At 37.0% G+C, this 14,427-nt stretch overlaps 1 protein-coding gene across 1 annotated transcript in view; it reads left to right on the top strand.

Moving 5' to 3' along the window:
- Window positions 1-14,427, top strand: part of LOC110451576 (neuronal acetylcholine receptor subunit alpha-5-like) — a 57,819-nt gene that overhangs the window by 20,395 nt on the left and 22,997 nt on the right. Inside the window, exon 2 of the mRNA XM_021499677.1 lies at window positions 12,942-13,096. Coding sequence (XP_021355352.1) covers window positions 12,942-13,096 — 155 coding nt within the window. The remainder of the gene's footprint in view (window positions 1-12,941; window positions 13,097-14,427) is intronic.

Below are 14,427 nucleotides of genomic sequence, written 5' to 3'. Positions count from 1 at the left end.
CCTCTGACATATCTCTATGTCTAATGTCTATTTCATTTGATTATGATACAATTGCATTAGGAACGACGATAGTTTGTGGGCTAAGTGGTCCTTGACCCCTGGTGCGGAAACCATTACTAAGTACTACTAAAACATGTAGACAAGGTCGCCAGGCTGCTGCCATGAATCTACATTACTCATTAACAATTATGAGACGTTTTATTATTTTTCTCAAGGTCTGTTTAGTTTTGCGCGTGCACTTATGCACAAATACATATTTATAGTTCACGTGAGATTCTTTGCTCACAGGGCAAGGCCCTGAAAAAATGATTTCATATATTACTGACGAAGAAGATATTTCTATATAACACGAAGCGTTCTCTAACGATATTGATAAGTAATAATACAGCCATTTTATCCAAGGCCCCTGCGTATTGATTTGGCAATCGAGACAAAGGAAACATATACTTCAACTATCAAATTTAGCTAAAATGATATATTTTGAGGCAATACTCGATTCTTACTGATGTGGTTTACCCCATTCTTACTGACGTGTACCCAATATATGTTGACGTAATACCCGATTCTTACTGATGTGGTTTACCTACTGACGTGATACCCAATATATATTGACGTAATACCCGATTCTTACTGATGTGGTTTACCTACTGACGTGTACCCAATATATGTTGATGTAATACCCGATTCTTACTGATGTCGTACTCATTATACATTGACGTAAAAACCCATAACATACGAAAGTTCATGAAGTACAAGTCAGTAGTCGGTGCTACTTCCGTATTGTTTCTTCCACGAATGTTTTATCTCCTTTCCTTATCTTTTTTTTCTATATAACAATGCAAATTATAACAATATGACTAAGCCCGATCAAAACCAGACGATAAGTCTGAGTATTGCATATCTTCTCAAAATATTAGATTTTATAGTAGAGTTTGATTACTATAACTACCCAGACATTATACTGGTAAACTTTATGAGATGATGATAACGTTAGTTATCCCCACACACTCGAGGCTTACTAGACTGGCTACCATCCCCTAAGTTTTTATGAAGAATTTCTCAGCTGTATTTTACTACTAGCTTATCTCTCCCTTGTTTAGAACTTACAATCAGACATCGAAGTGATAACATTATTAGAGTTATTTTTTTCTTCTAAACAATTCAATATTCCGGAGACGGGGGCCAGTCTAGAGGCTGATATTATACGTCCCGGTCTGAATACAGGACCCATTACAACAGTGTACAACCCACAATATTCTAATAGGATCAGCCGGCTGTAAATGTAGCAGTGACCTATCTGACTGTTAAAGCTCTTTACTCTCCCCTGCGAATTCGATAAAACAAAAATGCAATTATTTTCTTGTTATATTCAAAATGCGTGACCTTATGAGATACCTGCACAATCAGGATTTGCTCTGAAGGAACGCTGGGAAGAAAAACATTGATTTGCTGCCCCCATAGCAGAAGTCGAGTTCGATTTCTTATTTTCTGCCACACAAGCAGACTACTCAGTTCCTATATAGTTTCGCCCCTTACGACCTTAATTAGTTTAATGGCCCGTTAAAAAGGTTTCAAATCAAACGAAACAATCAACTCCGAAATACCTTAACCAGCATCTGTTTCGCTGATAGGTGTAAAACACCGCACGATTCAGAGGCAATTCGATGTCAAGAAAAACAGTAACAACACATTTGTTCCTTTTTAAGCGAAAAACAAATAACAAAAAAAGCACGCACACCATGTTGTAATGCAATCAACGTAGTTACGACGTCAAGTTGGTTCAAATAAGCTAAGTAAATTATGGACGGAGAAGAAATGTATGAATAATTAAGATATATTCCTTTCGAACACATGATGTAAGGAGTAAAGCTGTGGCGAATGATGGTCCCGGAGGAAGCAGCAATGTGTTGGCTAACCAGAACATTGTTTTAAATAGGAATGTTCGTGTTTTGTGCTCGTAATTTGCTTATTTGTTCGTCCTGAGTTAGGTTGTCTGTCTTTTACCAAAGAAATATTCCAAAATAATGATTCCCTTTATTTAAGTTTTACATTCACGTTAATACAGACTACTGCTTCTTACACGAATGTGTATGAGGAAACATACGGCTTTATTGGGGTTTAGTTGAAACTGAATAATACTTACGTCACAGTTCATCAGTATTCAAACTCAAAACAATGCGTCACAGAAGGGCTTGGGCTCGAATCTTCTACGCCGGTTTCGTAAGTCTCTGACTATGTATATGACGGGCACCGTAAATAGTGTCTCGCTGGTCCGCAGTACGTTGGCTTCTGCTGGATATTCATATCAGAAGCACGTTTTGACTGTTTCAACGTGGTTTACACCGTGATGTTGTGTGGTGACTGCTGAAAGCCAAATAGCAACAGGAATAGGTGCTGCTTTTATCATAGACAGAATACTGTTGCACCACGATTTTTTCTCTCACGTTAAGTTAAAAAAATCACGCAAGAGTCGATGAAAATTGAAATTAAAATTTCACTCAAAATATCTTTGAAACTTGACGGCGATGATTACTTACATAATATACCCGATGTGTTACGTGCAGAGCTGATGATGTAACTTACAAATCATGCATGTGGTACACTCTAAGTAAATTACCCAATAGTTAAATGACTAGTTTAGTTTTGAATTTCAATAATATGAAAAATGTAATATATGAAAAATTTCAGTTGATTTTTTTTAAAGGTAACCTTGACCCGTATTCAAGAAATCGTTCTCATGCTCAAGCACTGATTTTCAGCTACAGCCAAATGTCTTGTTCTTATTATAAAATCCTAAAATAACATCCTATTTTGGCATTGATTTGAAAAATTGAACAGACTTAAAACCGAAAACTGTTTTCAATGTTTACATTTGACTTTGTGATCGTTTTACATGATTTTAGTGAGTTACAAGAAAAGTTGGTTTGAGCACAGAGTCCATACTTGAGCATGAGAACAGTTTCATGAATACAGGCCAACGACTCAGGTACGTTTTAGTAATACCTGATACACAAAAAGGATATAGTCAATATGATGGACAACCATAAAAGTATTAATCTAGAAAGGTTCCGAATGAGAGATGTAGATTACTAGGAATGGGCAATAATATAGCAATACCAACACACTGCAATGTTGTTCTAGTAATATATAATCGCAATGTGATTTTAAAATGGCAATGATTGCAATGATTTATCAACTGATTGTGCGGGAGCTTTAGGCACATTTATGGAATAATTTTAAAGAAATGACGTTATTGAATCAATATTATCCAAATCTAGCTTGCTTGGTGTGATAAATTTCAAAACCGTACACAATAATTTTCAATTTATCATTGAAGCTTACTGAATTGATACTAACTTTTTGTACATATCTGTATAAAATCATTATAAACCGAATTTCTAGAAATGCATTGTATACTGATAAATTTCGGTATTCTCTTATTAGACAATATATTGCAATATTGAAATTACTTGCAACACCAATACCTATAGATGGTGCATATAGCACTATCGCTGTCTCACAAACGGATATAAAAGCACAAAAATTGCATTTGGTATAACAACGGCAACAAAACCAGTAGTTTAGTTAATCGGAATATTTATTGATTTAAATGAAAATAATATAGAACTCTTTACAAAATAAGATCACCATTCAACCATGAAATGAGATTTATTGCATTCTACTCCCACGGTTCACCACAGATCCCAGTCACATGGGCTGAGACGTCATCACTTACAATTGTACATACATGTATAAGTCCGATTTATAAGGATCTGCGCGATACATGTAGGCGGACCTAACAGGTGAGCTTTATACACACATGCCAACTGGTCAGAAACTGCGCTTTTTATTATCAAATAAAGACATCTGCACATTCACAGACAACACAAGGAAAGTTTTATTTGAAAGAAGGGGATCGAGTTTATACAACTCCTTCGTTTTAATTATTTTTGTATTGGTTTTATATAGGGTCGGTTGTTTTCGATCAAAGAACATGATCTTTCATTAAATTATGTACTATCAGTTGTATAAAGGTTCACACAGAACAACCAGTGAAGTGTTGATATCTGACGTTTTGTCACATAACAAAACGTAACTGGTTGTGTTATATGAACCTTATACAATCCTTACTTATCAACCCCAGCAATAGATGATCTATCAGAACGCTATTTTTTTTTCGGTAAAGTCGAATATTAAGCTATTAAGTATACATACGGAAAGACCATCCTTCTCTAATACTGTGATATTAAATGGTGTTTATAAAACTGCATCTTTCTTGAAATAAAATGAAGAAAATATATAAGTAAATGATAAACGAGATTAGTATATGCCAAACCGTAGCCATGGTTCTGACATAGCATTACTCTGATGTGATGTAACTATCTGCCTCATTGGGATGATTGCCCACACGTGTACTTCTGTCTCGGTTTAAGTACAGAACAACAGACAATACATTGCACACGACACAATCATGTCTGAGCTTAGGCCGGCACATTTCCACTCAGACAAATTGATTGATTTTATTGTATTCGAAGAACATAAAATCTTCGTTTGTTTTTGGGAATCCTAGAAAAATAGTCGCCATGAATACTTCGACTTGTAACTCCTCGACTTTCTGGGACTAGTTTGCGCGGTTTCAAGCCGATCTCCTATTTTGTTTATATACAATGTCCAATATTTACTGACTTGACAGGTCAAAGAAGCACACGCATGACCAACGCGTCTACGTGATACAGATTACTTAGTGCTGTATTACCGAGTTACCAGAAGCCCGTCAAGCGTCTATGACACCTTAATGGTTACCAGTCTTGGTAAACATTTGAGAGGAAACGATCTATTTCACCCTTAAACTTTAATAAAAATACGTTGATTAACAGTCTTGTTGATGTTCCGTAAGCCAAGAGTTCAAAAATAGATCCAGGTTTTAATTGTTTGTGGAGAGATCGTGTGTCCCAAAATTGATATTAATTTGGATGAATAAGTCTTTTTAATTGTAATGTGGTGGCGGGGGATTGAGTTAAGTCTATTTATGTAGCACGTGATGTGAGACAGGAGGTGGTTTAAATTTGCATTTACCGCGCCACGTATGTGTATAGTTACTGGTAATTGTTTCAAAGGAAAGTCGGTACTTAGCATTATAACAGTAACTCGATACGTTTAACCGTGGGCCGATATGTCTTAGAGCAGATCTGTAAATGTCAACATTCAATGGCAACGAAATTATGCTTCTTTATAGATTGCACCGAGAAATGTTGCTTAGTTGATTACTTAGCTAACACAGTGGATCATTGCCTCGCCTATCTACCGTATAATGATTCGAGAGGCCTTCCGAATTAAGACTACAGTGCAATTACGAAGCTAACATGAACTTTTTCGATTTATTTACGTCAAAAGAATCCAAATTCAGATTTCAGATAGTGACTGGGTTTAGCTTCGTTTCATCAGTATTTTGTTGAATGATACAATAGAATTTTAACGTGCGCAGAGATCAAAGTGTCATAGCCAAGGTTAAATCGTCTGAACGATTTAGTCATATACCAAAGTTTTATAATAAAGAAGGTCAAAGTGCAAGAACAATGGACCATTAGCTACTATGTGCTAAATTGCAGTTCAGTATGGTTTTGTCAAGTTTAGCGTCCCAATAACTGTTGAACTCATAACAAAGACGTGCCTCCATGTGCATATGTTAACAGGAGGCGGTATATTGGTATACTAATACTGAACCATGTTGCACTATACACAGCCAACTGACAACGGGTTAACCTGCGATTACCTTTAAAGCTGGACGTTAAGCCAATGTTGTTGACTTTGGTAGGTCGTGGCCTTGGCAAAGCATCCACTGTCCACCCCACATGAACAAACGTTCAACACTGACTGAGGTATTGCAAAGCAATGCTTTAGGAAACAAAAGGATTTTTCAAAGTTGAAATAAAAATAAAAATTAAAATATCTCAATCTTGCAATGGATGTGTATTATTTTAGTCGCGTTGTGTCCCCAAGTAAAGTAAATCAGTAAAATAAAAATAATGTTAAAAATATAAATACATGTATCTAGTCTTACTGATTTATTCAGACTTTGTTGTAGGTACTTGTAACGCTATGTTGTACCCCCTAGTATACACATATGAAGACACGTTGATGCATTAGGGGGGTCTAACAACGCTAGAAATACTGTCTTTAAATCCCTTTATGGCTCATTTTCTTCTCAGAGGAAATTTCCCCTGCGATGAATTCTTCCATTTAATTTGATCACCTTTTAAACACATTACATTTTGTATCATTGTCTTACTAACAGAAATGGAGTTAAAACCGATGATTATTTTGAAATGAATAACCCCGTTTAGTTAGTTGCAAATGTATACCCCTATTTGATTATTTGAAATGCATAGCCTTATTTGAGTAGTTTGAAAAATATAACACTATTTGAGTATTATGAAATGAAAAACTCTTTGTATCATTTGGAAATGTATTGTCATATTTGATTATTTTGAAAAGTAGAACACTATTTGAGTAGTTTGAAATGAAAACTCTTTGTGATTAATTTGACATGTTTAACCCTTGTTGATTAGTTTGAAATGAATAACCCTATTTGCAACTGTCATTATTATTGATTTTAACCAGCCCCTAATAAAGACACTCCGAGATTACGTAATTTAACAAGCAAAACGCTTAAGTGCAACCAATTTCGGGCTACAATGCTACTCCTTCTTAATTGAGAGATTTGTTTTTGATTTTTTGTCTTCAAAATTTTTCAAAGGTTTTGCTTAAAGGTTACATGGTTGATGACTGTTGAGACTAGGAAATCTAATTAGTTAACATAAACAGAATCCTGGACCGACAAAACAATTGTAACAGACAAGATCACATCAGTGTGATTCATTCATTATCATTTTTATTTGAAGACAAAAAAGACAGCTTTTACAAATAATCAATCTTTTGCGGAAAACGTCGTTCAAACAGAAACAAATAAATAACCTTTTAGAGGATGGATCTATTACTTAAACACCTTCCCCTGAATAACAGAGAGAGCAGGACTGGTGATGTTTGGCCAGTAACTTGCTGGGATGGAGTGCTACATAGCAGCGAGTCAGCCGAGCCTATACCAAACCGGAAGCAGTTGTTGCTTACTGTAGCACCCTGCCGTTTAACTGGGTTCATCAGGTGCCAAAATGTCACAGCAAGCGACGAAGACACCAGAATTTGGTGATTGAATTCTCTGTCACTGTTTGATTCAATTTGTCTGTCCTTTAGACGTCACCAAATGGCCTCATTCTCGCGTGATGTAATTGGATGTCTAGATAAATAACGAAATACCGTCTCTTTGTTACAGGGAAAGTTAGTGTACCTTGGTCAAACTATGCCAGCAGGTCTATACAAAACCTAAGCAACAGGCTATACACACAGAATAGGTATTTGGGGTATTTTCGTTGAAATCGTATGATGTCAACGCAACATGTACATGTTATGATCTTAGTCGTTAAATAAGACATACAGTCCATTGTGAAACTGTAGCCTATTTTAAGTACTTCATCGATTCCATTGTTTTAAACATTGAATCGTTTCTTGCAATATTCGATTACACCATCTTTTCTTTAACTTTCTCCTATTCAAAGTATTTATATCAAAGCACACAGATGTTTCAAAACTTCCGAGAGTCTGATATTTCCAATTTGTATACATGCATTGGTTTCAGATGCTTTAGTGATTCTAAACCTATTCTTGTGTATCTTCTTTCTTCCTCTGCTAGCAACATCATGACCAATCGGTGACTATATTCAATTAGTAAACTTGAATGCCCGGATTTAATTATATTGATTGAATTTGAGTGTATTGTCCATTGTCTTATATCATGTATCACCAATTGCCGATGTCCATAGCTATTAATTATTAAATTACAATTCATCAATATGCGATGGTGATATTTTAAAGAGGTGGAACCCGGATGACTCGTTGATGCAATTACAATACCCACTTGTTGATAATTAGGGCCCACACAAGTCCCTTAGGTACCTTCCTTGAGTAGGGGTCATAGGGAGTTCTCAAGGAGCCATGTATCCCGTCAAGGGCTTCAACGAGATCAACAGTGCAGACATATAAAATGAAAAACCTCGTCTGTAGTTCAGTGTGTGGGGGCACTTGAGGAAGCCAGCTGGTAGCCTCTGAATGTTTGATCTTAAAGCAATTTGTACTATCACGATATCACGCTAAACGAAACGTTTTTAAAAACATTTGGATATGTTATATTATATACACGGTTGCGAAATATTTCGAAACTTCCAGGATGCACAGTCTAAATTCTTCATTTTGACATTTTGATGTTCTTTTAAGTAGTGTGTTGTGAATTGACTTCACTTTTCTAAAGGCTATACTTATCAAAATAATTTATTTTAAATCTATTTCAATTTGTAGATTTCAAGTTTAGAAATGGTGTTTTAACGATGTCTTATAAACATATTACCGGTGGAATTTTACGAGAGTTTTCTTCTAATTTCATGTTTCATATCGTTCCGGAAGTCTCAGTGCTAAGCTCCGCACTGATTTCATTTGGCGTTGCTATTGGTTATAAATGCCAACTGGAAGCAGTTTAAATCTTCAACATGTTTGATATGATAAGAGCATGATAACGTGGTGTTAGAAACACGCAATTCATATTTAATGGATTGAGATTTTTTTGATCTGTAAGATCTGCTGCTAGTATACACTTATATCTCTCGATATATAGCAATAGGAATGAAAATACAACTGATTTTCTTACTTCACTTCTCTCTAATCCAAGAGTCGACCCGAATAAACGGGAAAAACCCAGACTGACCTATCTAGAACAGGTCCGCTAAAATATAAAGTCCGAACGTAACTTGCCTTGCAAATAACTGTTGTTAATGCCCCATACTTATCCCCGAAGAAAACATATATTATCATTATTTTCTTTAATTTCGATAGAGCAATCAATTTATTGTGTGTTCAAGTCACGTATGCAAGATATGTAAAAAAAATAAAAAAAATATTCCAATCTCACAAACCGAGAAACGTAGTCGGGTGTTGATGATAACAGGTAATGCTGAAGTTTTCGCTAACTTTGTAAGTTAAAACGAACTCACCCTGTAACATGCTATCAATATGGTGTTTTCAAGGTGAACTTCGACCTACTCCCAATGACGAAAGAGACATACCTTGTGTAATTGACCACTTTACTATCACGTGAAGGCTCTTTAAGTATTTATACTGTAGTAAGATAATATTGTTATGTCTGACGTTTAAATCGTTACAGGGGAAATGTTTTTATTTCTCAAATTAGATGCAAATATATATATATATATATATATATATATATATAAATGTTCCCCAACGAAAGTTGATTGGTTATCACGTTTATCTAACTAGAGTTAGCTAATTTCAAAACGTATAAAGACACGAATTTTACCGAGTGTCTTTTACAATCTGAAAATGTATATGAACTACAACGTCACAATGGAAAATGACGTCGCAAGGCCTTATTACCTGAAGTCATATTTAGAAGATTGATCAATGAAATCACGTCCAGGGTGTTACCCACTAATGTTTACCAACTCCCAGCAGTGTGAAGAAACCTATAGTGGTCGTGGGAGTACGGAAACATATAGTGGTTGTGGGATTGAGGAAACCTATAGTGGTCGTGGGAGTGCGGAACCCTATAGTGGTCGTGGGAGTACGGAAACGTATAGTGGTCGTGGGAGTGAGGAAACCTATAGTGGTCGTGGGAGTGAGGAAACCTATTGTGGTCGCGGGAGTGAAGAAACCTATAGTGGTCGTGGGAGTGAGGAAGCCTATAGTGGTCGTGGGAGTGAGGAAACCTATAGTGGTCGTGGGATCGAGGAAACCTATAGTAGTCGTGGGAGTGAAGAAACCTATAGTGGTCGTGGGAGTGAGGAAACCTATAGTGGTCGTGGGAGTGAGGAAGCCTATAGTGGTCGTGGGGGTGAGGAAACCTATAGTGGTCGTGGGAGTGAGGAAACCTATAGTGGTTGTGGGAGTGAGGAACCCTATAGTGGTCGTGGGTGTGAGGAAACCTATAGTGGTCGTGGGAGTGAAGAAACCTATAGTGGTCGTGGGAGTGAGGAAACCTATAGTTGTTGAGGGAGTGAGGAAACCTATAGTGGTCGTGGGAGTGAGGAAACCTATAGTGGTCGTGGGAGTGCGGAACCCTATAGTGGTCGTGGGAGTGAGGAAACCTATAGTGGTCGTGGGAATGAGGAAACATATAGTGGTCGTGGGAGATTGTTTTTAGCAATTCCCCGAAATTATTTGTTAACAACAACTTATCAATAATATAATCAATACATTCATATTGACATTCCTGCTCGGATAATTCCTTCTGTAAATATACTTTATATTCACCTCCATCGTTATCCGCGCAATATTTCCCCGCCATTGTTATTGATTTTATTTTGGGGGTTTCGTATTAAGTTTCCCATTCGTTATGAAACACTTAAATATATTTTCCTATGCAATTTCAGCGCATGAAGAGATTAACCATTTCGTCCTTTTCGTTTTGGTCACTGATGTCAAATTTCCCACTCGTGAAGATATACGGTATTATAAAGATATGTTTTTATTTGTAATATAAATTTCTTTAATTCATTCAAAGTCTTAAAAGTGGGTACTAAGAACATTTGACAAGTGTAGTCGTTATCAGATTCAGTGTCTAGTGTACATAGCTATTTCGATACATTTTATTCAGCGAATGCACCGATAAAGTTAAGCAATACAAGGCATCACAAATGTACCATACCACTATAACTTGCAAAATTTCGTGCAGAATTGTACCATTTCTCCTATCTATCTTTTCGCAAAGATTTAAATCAGGAAACAAATTATCAACACCCTCTAACAACTAATGGTTTATTTTTGCGTCGGTCTCAGCCGCTTTTGTTTACTTGATAGGTATTTGGGTTTATGGTAAAATAACACAATTCTATTATGGTAAAAACACATTTTACCGTCTCCTGTGCCCACCTTACGCCTTACCGTCAAGGAAGGTTGAAAGGGGACTTCGGCTGAAACCCCTACTGCGTCTGTCAGCTATTGCGAAGCTGCAACATCTCGGTCCAAGGTCAAACGTGTGAGCGATTGTTTTCCTTAGAGATTAAGCGTATCCATTCCGGACTGAGCATCCTAAATATCTTACACACGTGACTTTGACATAACGATGGGATCCTCACGTCTATGGCGGTGAACTTACAGGGGTATTCCTAGCATTCATCATGTTTCGTGTTTTGCTTTCGAGAAAACATTGCGGTTATTTGATCGAACTACATCCAGACACCATTTGATGCGACTGACCTTTGTAGGTCATTCTGGCCTTTAACTTGGTGCTTCATTTCAAAGTATAATAATCAAAATAAATATCAATAAAAATGTGTACACTCAATATGACTGTCTCCGTTAAACCAGACCCTGTATAAACCAAGCAAACAGACTTCAATGTACATGTGTATAAAGGTGGATGTAATATTCTTATCACTTACCATGGGGTCTATAAAGGCATGCCGACCCATAGCCCCTCATGACTGAATATTCCCGTTTTTAGTTGAATGAAAAGACAGTTATACGGGAATTTTATAGAAATGGCAGGTACAGATGCTGGAATGTAAGAGGGCGACGTATTACAAAACTAAACGACTCGTATCTTGAAAAACCGTTGATATATAAGTAAATGATTATTTGCGCATTACTTTGCAAGGTAGTCAAACTCGAAGTCAAATATCTCTCCCGAAGATAACCGGACATTATCAAACATTGTATAAATGTCTAGGGTCACAACTCGAATATCACTGTCGCTCTCGGCTCGCCCCGGAAGACAGCGATTCCCCTCGGGGTGACTCTGCGTACTGTCACACTCTAATGAATGTAGTTTATTTATTTTATTATACCGAAACTCAATAATTAACAACGTTTCCAAACTTATAACAAATATTGTAATTTTATCAACCTGACACTCGTTTTATGTAGGTGTCCAAGTACTATCCTATATATAGGTATACCGTGGTCCATACACATACAACAGCTCACTATGTCAAATGTAACATATCCGTCTCCTGTTGTTCTGTCACATTTAACTTTGTCAAAGAGATAAAGTGATACCGAACTTTGTCGTGGTGATATAGTGATGCCGAACTTTGCCATGGTGATGTAGTGATGCCGAACTTTGTCATGGTGATTAAGTTATGCCGAACTTTGTCATGGTGATTTAGTTATGCCGAACTTTGCCATGTTGATATAGTGATGCCGAACTTTGCCATGTTGATATAGTGATGCCGAACTTTGTCATGGTGACATAGTGATGCCAAACATTTTCATGGTGATGAAGTTATGCCGAACTTTGTCTTTGTGATCAAGTTATGCCGAACTTGTCATGCTGAGGTATTGATACTGAACTTTGTCATAGAGATAAGGTGATGTCAAACGTTGTCATGGTGTTAGGAGGCACGGTAGTCTAGTGGTAGGATGCCGCGTTTGTGACCGAAGGGTTGCGGGTTCGGCTCACGGCACGGCACTGTGTTGTATCTTTAAGCAAGAAACTTTACTCCGCTTGTTCTAGTCTACTCAGCTGTAAATGAGTACGTTGATGGGCAGAGCTAGAATTGTTAGATGCTAGCCGTGAGCGCCGAAATGGCAGCTCCGGCTGTATGCTCCCCAGGGAGTTGAGAAAGATATTGGCTGGTTGCAAAGGCCCTCTAACCACGGATAATAATTTGTGAACCGCTTTGAGACGACCGTAAAACTAAGTTGTGCTAAAGCGGTATACACGAACCTCGAATTATTATTATTATTATTATTATGATGTAATTATACCGAACTTTGTCATAATGAAAATTTCAAAACGAACTTTGCCCTTGTAATAGAGTCATGCCGAACTTGTCATGGTGAGGTATATTGATACTGATCTTTGTCATTTTCTCCAGGTATCGTGATGCCGAACTATACGTTTGTAAGTGAAGAGGAGCGCCTGATCTCCCACCTCCTCGACAGATACGACAAGCGCATCCGTCCAGTCAATGTCACATCCAAGATGATCATTGTGGCCGTGGGCCTGGCCATCACTGATGTCGTGGACCTGGTAAGTCTTAAGGGTGGGGATTGGATGTAGCAGGTGTGTTATCACGGCTCCAGTGTGTCCCGTGGGTAGCAACTCGAGAATTTGGCTACTTCCGTATAAGACGATACGGAAAACTAGCAGGTACAAGGCACTTCCATGTTTTTGGAGGAAATGGATATCATACCTGGGTAAAGACACCTTTTACGTTATTCAAGAAGGGGTTTCGATAAATGAATATATAAACAAAATAGCTTAATAAAAATAAATAAATAAATTAATAAATAAAAATGAATAAATATAATAAAAAGGAGAATCCATCTTTCAAGAATGGGCAACATGCTACGTACCGTTCTCTAGGGACGCACAGTACACGTGATTTACCGTGTAACAACAGACGTTCCGTGAAGGGAAAACAATGATGTATAAAACATATATGCACGTGTTTGTTCTGGAATGTCGTTCATCCGATGCGACGATGTTTTTCTTATTTTTGCAGAACTAAACTGGTTTAAACAACACTTTGGTATTCCAACAAACCAGTAGTAGCGACATTTGGTAGCGTCATAATCTATTACCGTGAAGTTTAAATATATTTGTTTCTATGTAAATCTTGGGGTTCAAATTGACCTTCGCTAGAGAAATACACTTACTTTAAGGAATCATTTTACAAGGTTGCAAAATATGGCTTCCTCGATGTGAAGAATGGGTTGTGGTGTTAGGGTCCCAATGCTGTGATATTCATTTTCTCTTGTAGCCATTTAAAATCGGCGTTCCTTATGTTACACAATAGTTCGTGTTTGGAAACAGGATCTGTACACCTGATGGCCGACAAGGGTAACGTTTAGATCTGAGTGGAAATGAGGTGTAACTGTGAATGTGGTTTATTGGTCATCAATGGCGCTAACCGTGACATGCCTTCCGAATCCCTAACAACATGTCGGACCTCAAAACTGTAAAAACAGACATCATATCTGGGAATAAAGGCTTTATGACTATAAAACAGTAAAAACGTCATTTGTAGGCTGTTAAAAATGACTTTATCATACACTTAATGTATTTTCTTATTTAAGATGAATGACGATCTCACAAATCATACATTACTGTGTTTCATGAAGTTTAAAAAGTCCTATTTAAAAAAAAACACGCTGATCTCGACCCGATAGTATTACGAAAACCTCACAACATTTCATTATTTTTTTTCTTTCTAAAATCGGAAGAACAGCATACTGAACTAAACATATATTTTATCAAAATGGAACGCATCCGGATTTTGTTTACATCCAAAACCATATAATTCATATACTGTCCATGATTTTCGTTCGTGCGCAAAATTTAGAAAAACATACACGCGT

The sequence above is a fragment of the Mizuhopecten yessoensis genome, unplaced genomic scaffold (assembly GCF_002113885.1).
Source record: "Mizuhopecten yessoensis strain PY_sf001 unplaced genomic scaffold, ASM211388v2 scaffold6135_1, whole genome shotgun sequence".
Taxonomy (NCBI): domain Eukaryota; kingdom Metazoa; phylum Mollusca; class Bivalvia; order Pectinida; family Pectinidae; genus Mizuhopecten; species Mizuhopecten yessoensis.
Note: the sequence above shows the minus strand (reverse complement) of the source record. Positions and strands in the feature narration are given on the sequence as shown.